Source organism: Gavialis gangeticus, unplaced genomic scaffold (assembly GCF_001723915.1).
Source record: "Gavialis gangeticus isolate Ggan-Ray unplaced genomic scaffold, GavGan_comp1, whole genome shotgun sequence".
Taxonomy (NCBI): domain Eukaryota; kingdom Metazoa; phylum Chordata; order Crocodylia; family Gavialidae; genus Gavialis; species Gavialis gangeticus.
Window position 1 is genome coordinate 11,587,037 of NW_017729012.1, and position 15,532 is coordinate 11,602,568.

Genomic DNA, 15,532 nt, shown 5'->3' on the forward strand with positions numbered 1-15,532 from the left:
AGGCCCCGGTGCGCACGTGGAAGCTGCGCGCGTCCTGGCGGTAACCATGGAGACACAGGACCCGCAGCGGCGGCGGCGGCGATGCCGCCCGCCCCCCCGACATGCCCGCCGCCGGAAGTCCCCCCGCCCTGTCCGGAAGCCGCCGTGCCCCGAGCCGAGCGCAGCGGCGCACTAAGATGAAACCTGATTGGTCGACACTCGGGGCCCGCTTGTCTGTCACGGCAGTCGCGGAGCCAATGGGGGCGGGGGGGGTGGGCCAGGCGAGGAGCAGCGGCGCCGGCCGCAGGGGGCGTGAGGAGCACGTGGGGGTGCAAGGGTGCGGGTGCACAGGCTGGGGGCGCACACGTGGGTGCAGGGGCAGGCGCAGCCCAGCTTTGGGCTGGGGGCTGAGGGTGGTCCTGAGGGGAGACCCCTGCCCCCTGGGCACAGCTGCAGGGAGGCGGCCGTCCAGTCAGTGGAGACAAGCGCAGCGGGGCAGCGGGAGCAGGGTTTATTTCCGGGGTGCAGCAGACAGCGGGGTGCTGCATGCTCAGAAGGGGGGCCCAGAGCAGAGCTGAGCACCCGGCCAGGCCTGCACCCAGCCTGGGTTTCCAGCCACACGCTGTGCGTCTCCACCCCCCTGCAGTGCGTGGGGGGCAGAGGCCAGTGCCCCGTGGCATGGGTGCAGCTCTTTCTCCGTCCATCCCGCCGCCAAAGGCGCTGGCACCACTGCCCGGGCGCCGAGGCAGGCCCAGCCCTGGACAACCCCGTCCTGCCCGGGAAAGGGCCAGGCGCCGCAGGCCCCGCACACGCCTGCCTCCCTGGGGACAGACCAAGGGCATCAGTCACTCCACCGGGCTGGCGACCCGGCCCCTTTCGCCAGCGCCCGCGTCAGGGGGGTTTGTCCCTGGGCACTTGGGCCCCGGCTGCTGCTCCGCGGGTGGGGGCCTGCTGGCTGCGCCTGGGGCCTCGGGCCGTGGTGCTGGCGACGGCGACGTGTCCTGGCAGCGGCAGTCACGGCACGGCTCCTTCACGCCGGGCGGCCCAGCCACCTGCTTCTGCAGCCAGAAAAGGGCGTGATCAGAAAAGCACTGCTCTCCCTCCCATCACCCCTGCTCCCCGCCGTGGCCACAGCCCTGCCACCACCACCCTGCCCCTCGCCTCGGGCCCGGCGGGGAGCTCTCCACGCCCCCCGCCCCTAGCAGGGGGTGTCAGGCTGCACTGATCTCTGCCGGGCCTCCCCTTCACCCCCCGGGAGATGACCCCGATAAATGCTTGTGCGCTGCCCTCCAGCGAACCCGCCACGGGCAGTGACACGAACGCAAGGAGGCGCCTGCTCCTGGCCCTGGGTCCCGGTGGGATCAGACATCGCTGCTTCTCCCAGCCACTCCTGTCCTTCAGCTGCCGCTGCCCAGAGCATCCTCAAGATGCCCGCTCCTGCCTCCCGGGAGGCGGCAAGGCTGAAATGCTGCAGACGGATGCCCCGTCCTGTGGGCAAGTGGAGGGCAGCGCGCCCTCCCCACGGGACACCCTGGCTGGCCGCAGGCTCTGGGCTGGCAGCAGGGCCAGGCACCCCACCCCACTCTGCATCACTCACACGCGCTGGCGAAAGCCACTGGATGGCGCCGTCAGCACATGGCAGCGCGGCTCGGCTGGGCGGCCTCCTCCCAGCAGCCACACACGGCGCACGGAGAAGCAGAAACCAAACGCGCATCGAGGCCACGGCATCTGGGTCCTGGCTCTGCGGCAGGTTCCTCCAACCCCGGGGAGCTCACGGACGCGGCCCTGCCCTGGCCATGCCCCAGACACCGAGCCCCTGGCAGGGAGGCTGGTGCCCCCGAGGGTCGGGGCGAGCCGCTTGCAGACAGCACAGCCCCTCCCCACAGCTCTCCGAACTCCCCCCACCTCTGGGGAGCCAGGGGTCTGCACTCCTCACCTGCGCTGGCTGGCGGGGACCCCGCTGTGGCTGGTGACTGGCGTGATTGGGAGTCCAGGCTCCCAGGGACTGGTTGGCGTAGAAATCCATGGGGTAGGTCTGCTGCCACTCGATCTCCTTCAGAGCCACGGCAGCCTGGGGTGCAATGAAACGCGGGCTCTGGGGCGGCGTGCGGCGCGGGGGCAGCCCTGCTAGCAGGAGGCCCCGCAGCCTCCAGGCAGGAAGGACACCGGCCCCACGCACACGTTCGGGGCTCCTCTACATGTTACACATGCGACACGCTCAACTGGCTAACTCCGCAAGTAACTCACACCAGCTGCACGTGCAACATAACGATGACACCATGACACGGTCTGCCCCGCTCGGGTCGGAGATGGCAAACGTGCAGTAACGTTACAGCTGGTTGTTACCAGGGGCCTTAGGGACGTCACTTCAGGGCATCGGGGTGCAGGGAAGCACATGCCAGCGGCAGCTCCTGCTAGCACCCCCGATGCTGACCCGCTGTGCCCCAGGGCTGGCTGGGCAACCCTGCAGGTGGCCGAGCTGACAGGCACTGCCAAGCCTGCCACGATCCAGCCCCCCTGAGCCCGGTGGCACAGCCACAGCCACAGCCACGCCATGCTCCAGGCCAGCCGGCAGCCAGCACTCCCGCAGCCCCTTCCCATACGCGGGTCGCCTGCTTGGGCGGGCACGGTGCGGGGATGCTCAGGCGGGCTGAGCTCATTCAGCTGAACCCCTTCCAGAGCCAGGACAGCGTCTGCACCTCACTTGCCCGGGGGGGCCCAGGGCCCCCGGACGGCGGAGCTGTGGGGTCCCCCTTGCTTGGCAAAGCAACCGAGGCCAAGGGCAGGACGGGCACCTTACCTCGTAGGGCGTCAGCAGCGGCTTGCTGAAGGCCTCTCCCCAGTCGATGGAGAGCCGGGGGCAGGCCACCTGCACCCACCTGCAAGGGAGGCGCAGGGCGGTGGGCGACCCCAGCACAGGGCCCGTCTCCCCCCTCCACCCCTGGCAGCAGCTGCAGCGGAGCTGTGCCATGAGCCGCCCAACCCCGGGGGTGGCTGGGATCCCTGCAGGCGCTGCCCGGATGCCCTAGGCAAGGGCCCCAAATACCCTGAGGGCCACCCAACACGGCAGGGACGGGCCCAGGGACGTTGGAGACTCCTCCCTGTCCAGCTCCGTGTCAGCGCTGCCCTCGTGGCTGGCTGGGGAGAGCAGGGTGAGGGGTGCAGGCAGATGTAAGGAGCCTGGAAACCACCCAGACCATGGGGCAAAGCAGGCGCCTGCACCAGCCCTGGCATCCGAGCCCAGCGTGAGGCGAGGCCCTGCCTGCCCCAGCCCGGGGCCAGCGGCTAAATGGAGGAAACGTGCGGAAGAGGCTGCCAGCAGCTGCCGCGCTCGTTCCCGTGGCCCCATCACAAGAAATCTGCTCCTCTCTCCATCATGCTTAGCCGAGCCCAGCCGAGCGCGAGCGGCCCAGCGCTGGGGCAGCATGAATATTTCAGAGGCCAGGGACACGCACGCAGGGCTGGGAGGAGCTGACCTCCCAAGGACAGCCCGACGCAGCCCCGTGCTGCCCACTTCCAGCAGCAGGGGGGGGCGCAAGGGGCAGCACAGGCCTGGGGGGCCTTTACTCTGCTCCGAGCATCACCCAGCTGAGACCCCCGGGACAGGGATGTCTCCGCACCCGGGATCCTCCGACCCCCCCCGCGCTGATGGGTTTTGCTCAGGATCTCTGAGGGACCAGGGGTGGCCCCCGGGGGCCGGTGCCCCAGTGCCAGCAGGCTGGTACTGCCGGGTGCTGCAGGACGCTGTGCTGGGCCCAGGCTCCTGCACCGTGCTGTGCTCGGGCACCCTTGGGAGGCCATGCCCCACGTGCCCAGGAGACGCCAGCAGCCCCAGGCTAGCTGGATGCTCCCCTGGGCCCTGGAGACACCTGGAGCACCTGACCCGATGCCTGCATGGGGCACGGGGCGCAGCCAAGGGCCCCGTCGCCCCTGCTCCCCTCCCTGCAGGCTGCTGGGCCCGGCGGCAGCGTCCAGGATGTGCGGCAGGGGGAGGGGAAGAGCGCAGAAACCTTCCCTGACAGCAAGGCCGCGTGGCAGAGCTAAATTAAGCCCCTTCCCGAATCCCTGAAGGCCCCACAGCAAGGGAGGAGGCAGGAGGCCTCTGGCAGAGGCAGCAGAGTGCCTGGCTCCGGGCTCCTGGCAGGGCGCAGGCACTGCAGAGCTGCCCTTGGCCACGGCAGGGAGTGGGGGACCTGCCAGTGCCCGGGGACTGGGCAGAGATGCCCCCCTTGTGTAAGGGAGGGCACAGCCGCCCACCCCATGGGGACAGCAGCCCCTCCCCAGGATGGGGCAGACGCTCCAGCCCCCAGAGCCGGAGCGCCGCAGGGACTGGGGCTGGGCCGTGGTGCCGAGCTGGGCGCAGGGAGCGTAGGGCAGGAGCCCGGGGCAGCTGTACTCACGCGTCCACGTCGGGGAAGAGCTGCAGCTTGCTGGGGAAGATCTCAGACAGCAGCACCCTGACGAAGGGCAGCCCCAGGGCCTGGAGACGCGACTCCAAGTGCTGCAGAGCAGGGCACAGGCACAGTCAGGGGAGCTGAAGGGTGGGGGGGCACAGATGAGCTGACTTGGGACCGTGTGCGATGGAGGCAACAGGGAGAGCCCCGCAGCAGGGCTGTGCCACGCTAGACCCGCCCGGGCCGGCCCCACTCCCTCCCCATGCCCATCTCCATAGCTCAGCGGGTACTGGCCCCTGCCAAGGCCGTCAAGTGCCACCTGCTTTGGGGAGGGGGAGGTCATGGCAGCCTGGTCTCTAGGCTGTTTCAGGGCCCCCCAAAACACAGGCCCATCCCATCCCCCACGGCAGTGGACAAAGTTGGCATTGCAGCCGTGCTCAGTGCACCCCCCCTTGCCATGCAGCTCCGTCCCCCCCCCCACCCGCTGCGCTTAATGAAGTAATTACTGCTCAATGACAACAATCTGTTCTCGTTAGCAGCAGCCTTCTCAGAGGCACAGGCGGCCGGAGGGACAGTCAGGGCCAGCGTCTGCCCAGGGAGATCCCACTCCTCCACCCTCGGAGCTGCGGCCGGGGCCCTGTGATGCCCGGTCCTGACCCCGCAGCCCCATCCCGCTGGGGCCGCACCCCGGAGGCAGGACGCAGAGCGCAGCCAAGCCAGCACGTCGCGGCGTGGGCGCAGCAGGGCAGGCCGAACGGGAACAGTCCCACCGCCGAGCGCCCTGCGGGCCCGGCCCGTGGCCCCCGCCCACAGCTCTGCCGATGCCACCTGCACGGTAAGCATCCTCTGACCATCCTCCCCGCCCCCCAGGCCAGCACAGCCACCATCGTGCTGTGACCCCACAGCCCGCCACGGACTTGCTGTGCCCCCCTCCACCCCTAACCCCCCACCAGGCTATGCCAAGCCCCTTCCCTGGTTTTCTCCTACCCTAGGAGCACGCTGTGCACGGTGCCAGGCGCTGCCAAGCTGGCGGTGGTTCTGGGACTTGGACAAATGTTGTCCAGGGGCTGCAGCAACGCCCCCCTGCACACCCACGTCTTGGCCCAGGTGCGCTGCGGGGGGGCAGAGCCCCGGGCAGGCTCCAGCACTGCAGCGGGGAAGGGGGGGCTCAGCCAGGACCAGGCCCCTCCGAGATGCAGCATCAAAGAGGCCTGTGGAGCTGCCCCTGTCAGCTCCCTGCCACGGGGGGCACAGAGGGTGAGGGCCCCCATGTACCGGGGCTGCCACAGCCTTTGTCCCTGGCCCAAGCTGAGACATGCTGCTGCAGAGCCCCAGCGCCAGGGCCGAGGCAGGCTGCACAGGACCGACCACGCTCGTCTCATTATAACAAAAATAGAGAATTAATTGCAGGCGGCTGCCACAGGTCTGTGGGGCCAGCCGGCTCTCCCCAGCGAGGGGCACATTTAACGAGGCTCCGGCTCCCACTCATCTGCGCTAATTGCCCTGCCATCGTGGCTCAGGGCCGCGCAGAGCCTGGCTGATAGCTGGGCAGGTCCTTGTTAGCGGCAGCTGAGGCTGGGGGAGCTGGCAGGGCTCATGGAGGATGCTGCGACCAGCTCTGGGGCGTTACAGGGGCATGGCAGCGGCACAGGGTGCAGGTGAATGGGGACAGCAGCCCCCAGCCTCGCATCTAATCCTGGTGGGCTCCAGCCCTGATGCCAGAGTGGGGCACTGCATCCAGGCACGGGACGGACACCAGACTGACCTCAGAGACTGACAGGACACTGCCAAATCCGGGGGCCCAGCCCAGAGTGGGGCAAGCAGAGCGCAGCAGAGGGGGCAGCCATGGCGGGGCTGGTACCTGCAGGACGTGGGTGGAGCCCTGGCGCCCGAGCGTGCCCAGGATCAGCCCCCAGGTGCGGGCACGGGCGGCGGTGCGGATGGCCTCCTGGCGGGCGCGCTGCATGCGCTCGTGGGCGTAGTGCTCCCGGGAGAAGACCTTGCTGTAGGGGTCGTACCTGCAGGGGAGACAGCGGTGGCTCGGGGGGGTGAGCAGCAGGGCCAGACGTGCTCAGGGCCTGGCCCAGGCCACCGCACCTCCTTGCTCTGCATGGTGGCCAGCGCCCGGGCTGAAGGAGGGCAGAAGCCAGCCCCGACTGCCCTGGCTCGGAGGGCGCCCGGTTGCGGGCTGTGCATGGGGACCCCCTGTCCGGAGAGGACCTCGGCTACATCCCTCGGCAGCACCAGGCCGTCCCGCCAGGGAAGCTGCTCATCTGCCAGTAGGGACGGGCCCGCGGATTCGCGGCTCCTCGTGTGCAGCGGGCGACACCAGCCCCACCGAGCCCACGAGGCCCTGAACCCCAGCGCTGCTGCCAGGCAGCCCAGGAAGCGCTCCGCGTCGTCACGCCTCCCGTGCCCTCGTGCCTCGCTCTGTCAGGCAGCTTGTGCAGCTGCAGCTTGTCCCTGCCTGGTCAAGGGCACCTTGCACCCCCTCCCCTTCAGTAGCCTCATTAGCACTAATTGGGGATGAGAGAGGGCCTTTCCCCAGTGCTCCCCACAGAGGAGCTGCCTGGCTTGTTACCCCCGGGGGCAGGGGGAGAGGGTGGGGGCAGCAGCAGCTGGCGAGGGCTGCAGGAGCAGGACGCAGGCGGCAGTGCCCCGGGCTCCGCCGGCAGCCAGCACCAGCGCAGGGCAGGGCAGCGCAGCGCAGCGCGCGGGGCCGGCTCTCTTCCCGCCAAGCCAGGATGCCGGCTGGCCCCGGGCTCCCCCTGCTCCCTTCCCCTCCCCCCCATTACGGAGGGATCTGTGATTTGTTGCTTTGTTTGACGAGGAGAATTTTAATCAAATCCCACTCGGGCTCCGCAGCTTCCCCAGCGCCATAAACCTGACGTGCGGCTCCCGCCGGTAACAAACGACCTACTAAGAAATTCAGATTTCGCCGAACGGGCCCTGCCTCTCGCTCCTGATATTTCATCTGCTTTCAGCAGCCTCATCATCGCGTTTTATGGCCTCTGCCTGCAGCAGCCGGGAGTTTAATGGCTGCACCTCAAAGAGCTTTCACAGGTACTTGTCAAAATGTTTATATTCAGCCCGAGTAAATGGCTGGTGTTCATCTCCTCCAGCGCCTCCCCTCTGCCCCTCTCCAGGGCCTGCCCTCGCTCGGTGCTGAGAGCCCTCGAGAGCCAGCCTCGGAGCGGCAGGCGGGGAGGCCGGGGTCAGAGGCTCCCTGCCCACTGCAGCCCAGGAGCTGCGGAGGCTCGGGGAGCGACCTGCCCAAGGCTGCATGGGGAAGCTCATGTCCCATGTAGTCTGGGCAGGGCTGGGGCAGGTGCTGGGCACAACCTGGATCCAGCGAGGCCTCCAGATGGGCTGTTAACCGTGAGGTCTGCAACCCCCACAGCCGGCCCCAGCAACTCCCTGGACCACCACGAGGCCCCTTCCCTCCCCACCACCCCGGCCGGCCCCGTACCTGTAGGCAGGGATCCCGGGGTTGGCGATCATGATGGACTCCAGGTGGAAGCGCCCGTCCCCCAGGTACCTGCAACAGGGAGAGAAGGAGCTCAGCAAAGAGCAGCACCTGCACGGCAAGACGCCGGAGCCGGGGGGTGTCCCCTCTGGCCCCGGCGCTGCCCCCTCTGACCTACGCCACCCGCTCTGCGCCCTGCCCGGGCAGCGCTGCCTGCCAGATGAGCGCGGAAGAGGGGCCCGTTCACCATCCACATGGGCACGGCTCTGCCAGGCAGGCGCGTGGCCCCTTGGAGAGGCTCAATCGCGACGGCTGGTTATAGACATTTCTGCTTCCATTTCTAATCGGATTTCAAGTCAGCAATTACATTTCAAAGCCTTTCATTCAGCTGCCCTAATGGAGTGAGGGCTCGGAAAATGAATTCAGACGTAAAACTTGACTAGATTTTTGCCTTTAATTGGAGAATGACATTTCGGGAGATCAAAGCTAATTTGTCTGCAAAAAAGTTGGCCCCAGAGCTGGGGCCAAATAACAAAATAACAACTCGGGAAGGTGCGCGCGGGGTCGAGCAGGTACAGCAGCCGCCCGCAGCCGCCAGGACCCGCCTGCCCGGCCCCACGGCCCCTGGCCACAGCGTCTCGCCAGAGCGCAGACAGGCAAGACGAGGACGGGGAACGCTTGCGTCAAGCACGCGCAGACAGCAGCACGAATACCCCAGCCCCACGTGCAGGAGGGCGAGAACTGCAAAGGCAACAGGCTGAAGCCAACAGAGGGAAAGTCCGCCAGTCCAACGCTCCCTGAGGCTGGGGATCTCCCGGGGCCAGGGCCGGCGTGCTGGGGGTCTGCCCATGCCAGCTCTGGGCTTCCTGGTGCACGAGCAGCAGGAACGTGCCTCGCTAGGAAAGCAAAGCTGACTGTGGCCCTGGCTTGTCCCCCTGCCCTGTGCCAAGCAGGTGAGGAGCCCATGCAGCTTTCCAAGACGCGCCCGGGGCTGGCCCTTGTTAAAGGAGATAATGCTGAAGAGCCTGGGGCTGAGCGCTGGCAGCACTGCCCACGCAGCCGCCAACCTGCCGGGATCGTGGCGATTCCCGGAGGTCACGGGACTCCAGGAGCTGGGGCTGCAGGAGGACCCCAACCCCTGCCAGGCTCCAAGGCAGCAACAGGCACCTGGGGAACCTCAGCCAGGAGCCCTGGGGGACAGGACTGGGCCCAGGGGCTGGAGCAAGGTGCACCTGACTCGCCCCTAGGGTCACCAACGCTGCGGCTCCAGCCCTGCTCTGGGACACTGACCCTGACCCAGGGCCACCTGCCACATGCAGATGTACTGCAGCTGGGACCCCTTCCCAAAGGCATCGTGAACCAGTCACCTCTTCCGCAGCCCCCCAGCTCTCCCCTGCCACCCGGGCGCCCGGAGGGTCAGGCGCCTCCCTGGAGCCGGGCGGGGGTGGCGGCAGTCCCGGCCGATCCCCGGGGTGGGGCCGCTTTATTTATTTATTCTGCAGCACACTGTATTCACAGTACATTAAGCATTTCCATTACCTAAAATAATTAGGTGATAGGAAGCGAAGTGCTCCCTCTAATTTGCTGTCCTTAAATAAAATTAATGTTTCTGTGATGTTGGGCCCTGGCCATCCGTCTTCTCCAATTATCTGCCCGCCCTTCCATCTATTATCTGTTCTGATATACGACTCAATTATTTCTCTTGCATGGCAAGCACCAGCCGCTCCGAGCCGTGCCCCAGCCCCCTGGCTCTGTCGGCACCCGCCCATGGCCCCCCGAGCACGGGTGCCGCAGCCCCCGCCCCACAGCGGCACTCGGTGCAGCGTAACAGGGAGGAAGGAGCCTCTGCCCCAGCACCAGCCACGGAGAGGCCTGGCCTGCACTTGGGTTGGCGAACGGCTGAGCCCGTGGCACTCCTGCACCCTGCTCTGACTAGCAGAGAGCTCCAGGCAGGGGCTGGGCACGAGGCCGAGTTGTGGGAAGGCCAGGAGAAGCCAAGCAGACCAGGGGCACGTTCCCCAAGCGTGGGCGGGCATGTGCCCCCGGGTACTCACACAATGGCATCCGTGTCCTGTGCCAGCCGAGGGGACGTGCAGCCCAGGATCTCACCTGGGGACAGCGGCTTGCACTGCGGGACGCAGACCTCGTAGTCCGGGCGCAGCTCCTGCGAGGCAGCCTGCGGAGAGACACAGCTGGGCTGAGACCAGATGGGGGAGCGGGGGATGGAGGGAGACTGCATGGCAGGGAGGGGAAGGGGCTTGAAGCCCTGGTCGGGGCAGGGCAGACTGATGCCCGTGCCTGGAGACAAGCTCTACTGTGTGTGGGGAAGGAGTGCTGTGCCCCAAGGCCCTGTGACGGGGAGATGTGGTGCCCGTCAGGCCCAAGCCTGGGCAAGAGAACAGCAGCCGCCTGGGGCCAGGCTGCAGGGGCTGGGGGCTCTGCCCGGGCTGCGGCTGCACGCGAGGTCTCCTGCTGCCCGGCGCGGGACACCTGGGGTGAGGGAGCGCGCGCGAGAGCGATGCTGCAGCCGGCTCAGCCGACGCATCAATTAAAATACAAGAGCAAACGTTTAACGCTTCAATAACCCCGTGTTTAGACAGACACGGCTCAAGAGGCTCATTCATCTCTTCCGTCCTGCCAGGCGGCCATTCACAAGCAGCGTCTAATCCACAGGCAGCCCTGCCTGCGCCTGCCGGAGCCCTCCCCGGCCACTTCCAGCAGCACATCAAAATGCCAAGTGCTCGACTGCCTGCCCTGACATTTACCGCGCCAGCTCCCCCGGGAGCTGGGGGAGGGCAGCCACCGCGAAACACCGATCCCAGTTGTTATAAAGTGCTTGAGCAGCACCGTGGCAGTGACGTGCCAGGGCAGAGGGGGGATACCTCGTATGCCCACGGGGTGTGCCCCGCAGCTGCCCTGCCACGCACAGGCATGTGCCCCCAGCCACCCCCAAGCCCCTGCAATACACAGGGACACGTGGCCCACAGGGACAGGGGTGGTCCCCTCCTAACAGAGCCGTGACCCTGGAGCACCCAGTCCCCCATGCACTTCCTCACAAAAAATAAGCGCATGTGTGTGTGACTATGCATGTGCGTGCACACGCGCGTGTGCGCACACACACACACAGCCATGGGCCTGGCCCAGCCGCTGAGACGCACACAGGGCCAAGGCAGCTGCATCCTCTGCGATTGGTGGCCCCTGGCTCTGGCCCAGAGCAGCCCCCAGGCACTCCAGGAGACAGGCCAAGCATGTGAACCATCTCCCAGAGGCTGCTGTGCCCAGGGGATGAGGGCCAGGGTCCCTGAGGCCGCATGGCCACGCGCCCATGCTCCAGACCCCCATGGGGACCGGCGCCAGCTGAGAAGCAGGAGCGCGGGCCCTAGTAGACCTGCCTGAAGCCCATCAGCGCAGGTGCTGGCGCCAGCAGCACGGCAGGGCCCTGGCTGGGGAGCAGATGAAGGAGGTGCTGGGGGCTGCCTCTCCACACCGGCAGGTGTTGGGGTGCGAGTGGCAGCTGCTGGCCCCTCCCCGCCCCCACCTCACCTGCAGGGCCGAGACAAACTGGATGGTGCTGACGAGGGCCAGGCGGGCGCCCGGGCGGAAGTTGAAGCGCACGGTCTCAAGGAAGTGAGACGTGTCGATCTTGATGTCCACGAACACGTACAGCATCTTCATCCCCTGCACGGCATCGATGGGAACTGGGCACAGGAGAGGTGGGTGTGAGGGGCTGGGCCGGGCACCTCTGCAAGGAGGGCTGCCCTGCACCAGCCAGCACAGGGAGCCAGCCGTGCACCCGGCCCCAGGGCACAGCCAGCTCTGCTTCCTGCCTCCTGATGCCTTATTCATGCAGGAGCAGGCCAGGCCGGAAGCGCAGCTGCCCTGGTCACCGCTGCAGCCGCACGGGGCTGGCCAAGGCAGGAGATGGCTGCACACGTCCTGGCCCAGCTCCCTGCTGCCCACCTGGGCCTCCGCACAGCCAGGCCAGCTGGGGGCCGCAGGCAGGGCTAGGGGCAGCGCCCGGTCATTTCTCTGCAGCTGGTGGTGGCCCAGGGAATCGATGAACACCAATCTAATTACCCCCGATGCTAAGGAGCCCGTGTCACCACGATTAAGTGAATAATTAAAGTACACGGAGTCAGCATCGATCTGCAGCCTCTGCGCTTGCTTCCCATCGCAGGCCGCTCACCTGATCCCAATTAAGTGTAAATTACTTGCTCCTGGCACAGGGCAGAAGTGAGTCCTGCCCACGCGGGTGGGAAGGGTGGGCCCCGTGGAGGTCCCCGCAGCCAGGGGCACCTGGGGCACAACTCGGAGGGAGCAGCGGTGCTGACACAGAGCACCCCATACCTCACCATAGGGCCTGCCCAGGACAGCGCCCGGGCACCAGCTACAGGGACAGCTGGAGAAGAGGAGGCGGCAGCCCAGGGGTCACCGGCTGGGGCCCAGAGGGGTGAAGGGAGCCTCTGGCCATGCCTGATGCCCTGCATGTCCAGGCCCAAAGCCCGAGAGCCCTGGGAAGCCGGTGCCTGGCAGCTGGTGCAGCCAACAGGCTGTGCAGGGAGACACTGGCCTGCCGCGTGGGATGGGGCCAGGCCCTCGCAAGCTCTGCACCTGCTGCGGGAGACCTGGCACAGGTCATCAGGCCAGGGCTATGCTACCCAGACGTGGCAGAGACGTGCTCTAGCGAGGGCCGCTGATGCAGGGGCCACTGTGGGGCATTGGGTCCCAGTGCTGACCCCTGAAGCCCTGCTTTGGCAGGTAACAAATTGACAGTGGGGTTCACAGCCCAGGTTTCCTGAGGTCCTGTCTTCCTCTCCCCTTGGCTCCTGTAAGGAGGCGACGGCGTTGCTGGCTTGGGCATTATCACCCATGGCGCTTGTGCCACGGACCCCACACAGAGCTGTGAACTTCACACAGGTGTGACTGGGTCAGAGTCATTTCAGTGGCTGGGGCCTCCAGCCAGCGCCTACCAGGGACAGCCCCCGGGCCCCCGGGACCAGCCGACCTGCTGATGCCAGCCCAGGCTGCTGGGTGGGACGGGGAGGCAGCGACTCCGCCTGCTGCAATGCAGGCTGGGGGCGCTCAGCAGCTCCCGGCAGGACGTGCCCGTGTCCCCGGGGGCCCCGCCAGGTGCAACTGGCCCAGGACACGCCAGAGGGCCGTGGGCCTGGGGCGATGGACAGTGGAGCTGGCCTGGGGAGGGGCACTGCTGGTAGCACCCGTGGGGGCAGAGGGGTTCCCCATGAGCGGAAACCCTCCCCAGTCCAGCCAGGCACTGGGGTAGCAACTGCTCGGATCCACCTTAAAACCCAGAGTGTCTTATTGTTATTTTTGGGCTGATTCCATCCTGTGTGGACTTCAAAGTTAGCAGCATCTGGGACAGCAGTGCAGTTTCCATGGCAACCGAATCCAGAGTACCGTTCCGCCTAGGGAGTGCGGAGCCTCCTCCTCGCCCTCCCTTCCAACAAGCCGTTGTGCCGGCGAGCAGCCAGCGCCCCAGCCCCAGCCGCGCCCGGCGCCACCCGGGCCCCACGGGCAGCGAGCACCAGTGCCCCGGGACCCCTGCCACGCTCCCCGCCTCCCGGGGCAGCAGCTCGCAGACAGGGCAGCCCAGCTTTGCCCTCCGCCCCGGGGAGAGTTGCAGGGGCTGAGCCTAAGGGCCCTACGGCCCCCCTGTCCCCAGGCAGCACAGCAGGGCTGGACTGCGCGGCTCTGGGCCTACACACCCAGGGCACGGGTTGGTGGATGGGGGCTGAGCACCAGCAACACCTCCCGAGCTAGTGCTGGGAACGCAGTCTGCGCGGGCCCTGGGGCTGGCACGTCCACCAGGCACCTCTGCGCCAGCCGGCCGGAGCTCGGGAGCAAGGGCAGGCTTCCCTCAGCAGCGCAGAGGCCTCGGCAGCCTCAGGCGGCTGCACGGAGCACGCGGCTCGCTCACCCGACAGCACCCGCCCCCGTGCCCGGCTGCCGGCAGCACAGCCCCCCGTGCCGAGCGGAGCGGAGCGGAGGTCCCGGCCCCGGAGCTCGTGGGGAAGGGGCTGCACCTGAACCTGCCCGCAGGTCGTGCAGGAGCCACCTGGTGCCTCCCACACCCACCTCTCCAGCTCCCCGAGGGCAGGGGATGCTGTAGCCGCCAAGCAGCTCGGCTGGCAATGGTGATCGGGGCCTGGATACCGCCTCTCCTGCAGCAGCCGGCACTGCCCCGCGCCTTGACCCTGACCCTGACCCCAACCCCCGCATGGCAGGAGCCCCTGAACAGGCCGGAGGCCAGAGCCCGCCTGACCAGGCCTGTCCAGCTCCTGGCCGGAGCCGTACGTACTCAGGCAGCTGTGTCCGTAGTGCACCAGGAAGTCTGCGCCGAGCGCTCTGGCAGTGTAGTCGTCCACGCAGCACGCGCCATAGGTCACGTCGCCCATCACCATGGCCTCGGCCCCTGTGAACCTGCGGGGAGGCAGAAGCTGTGAGCCAAGGGGCAGGGCTGAGGGACTGGGCTGCGGGGCAGTGAGGTCTTGCTAGGGGGAGTCAAACCACGGGCAAGCAGGGCTGGTTCCTAATCCCGCCCCAGGTCAAGGCTGGGTCCCCGGTGCCACAGCCCAGCCCGAGCCCCTCTGTATGTGAGCCGATTTCCTTCCTCTGCACGCTGGCGCTGCCTGCATGCCCCAAAAACCATCCTGGGCCCCTGCCCCCGGGGCTGTGGGGGAATCGGCTGCCACAGCCCTCGGCCCCATGCCCAGGGGCGCTGCAGGAGCAGTAGGACAGCAGCCGGGCAGCAGGCAGCGGGGAGAAGAGGGGGAGCCACCGCGCAGCGGCTCACGGCACCCACCCCGGGCAGCAGCAGTGGGAAGGGCTCGGCGCTCGGCCCAGCCAGGTACACGCTGGGCACACGAGGAGACGCAGACTGCAGGAGTGGGTCCTGGAGGCTGAGCCAGCCCCTGCATTGCCCGACACCCAGATCTGGGCACAGGGCAGGTGGCCGCAGCAGGACCGAGCTGCCTGGGCCTGTCCCTATCCCTATCCCCATCCCCCCACAGCACAGCCCACCCGCCGGGCACAGCCCCACGGCCCCGCTCGGGGCTCAGGCCTCTCGTCCTGGCGCAGGCTCCCTGCTGCCCCTGCGCGGGGCAGGCCAGCCTGGCCAGGCTGCGCCAGGCTCCAAGCACAGAGGGCAACTCCAGGCACGCTGGGCCGCAGCTGCAGCCCCCTTCCCCCAGCTCTGGAGAGGACAAGCTCGGGCTGCTCCCTGAGACGTGACCGGATCGAGCTGCAGAGGTAATCTGCCTCTTCACCCGGGCAAAGCTGTTTGCAGTTCAGGGGATTAGCCGCTCCTCCAACAGCGCTGCCAGTGGGGGGGCACCAGCCCCTGCCTCCGCAAGTTAAGGGCCCCCTTCGCCCCTGCCGGCACCCAGGGCTGACAGCACGCGTGCTCGATGTCACGGCTGGGCCTAAGCCCCAGCCTGCGCAGCGCGCTCGGGCCCTGCGTGCCAGCCTGGCCACGAGGAGCAGCTGCTGCCTAGGTGGCATTGGGAGATAAGTGCCAGGGAACAAGCGCTGGCGCCTGCCGTGCCAGCCCCCTCCGCAAGCACAGCTTCCTCTCGCGCTCCGGCCCCTGGCACCAAGCAGGGTGGCCGGGAGCCAGCCGCGGGTCTGCAGCTGAGTCACGCAGCACGTCGCCAGCTCTTGCAACCCGCTGCCG

At 67.7% G+C, this 15,532-nt stretch overlaps 1 protein-coding gene across 2 annotated transcripts in view; it reads right to left on the reverse strand.

Annotated features, from left to right (window-relative positions):
- Positions 1-475: 475 nt before the first annotated feature.
- The window catches only part of DPH1 (diphthamide biosynthesis 1), a 28,888-nt gene continuing 13,831 nt past the window's right edge, over positions 476-15,532 (reverse strand). For both annotated transcript variants that reach the window (XM_019511283.1, XM_019511282.1), the window contains exons 3-11: positions 14,159-14,280; positions 11,383-11,537; positions 9,894-10,015; positions 7,843-7,911; positions 6,235-6,391; positions 4,380-4,480; positions 2,780-2,858; positions 1,916-2,050; positions 476-1,037 (exon numbers count right to left, since the gene is read on the reverse strand). In XM_019511283.1, the coding sequence (XP_019366828.1) occupies positions 825-1,037; positions 1,916-2,050; positions 2,780-2,858; positions 4,380-4,480; positions 6,235-6,391; positions 7,843-7,911; positions 9,894-10,015; positions 11,383-11,537; positions 14,159-14,280 (1,153 nt within the window). In that variant the 3' untranslated portion in view covers positions 476-824. The remainder of the gene's footprint in view (positions 1,038-1,915; positions 2,051-2,779; positions 2,859-4,379; positions 4,481-6,234; positions 6,392-7,842; positions 7,912-9,893; positions 10,016-11,382; positions 11,538-14,158; positions 14,281-15,532) is intronic.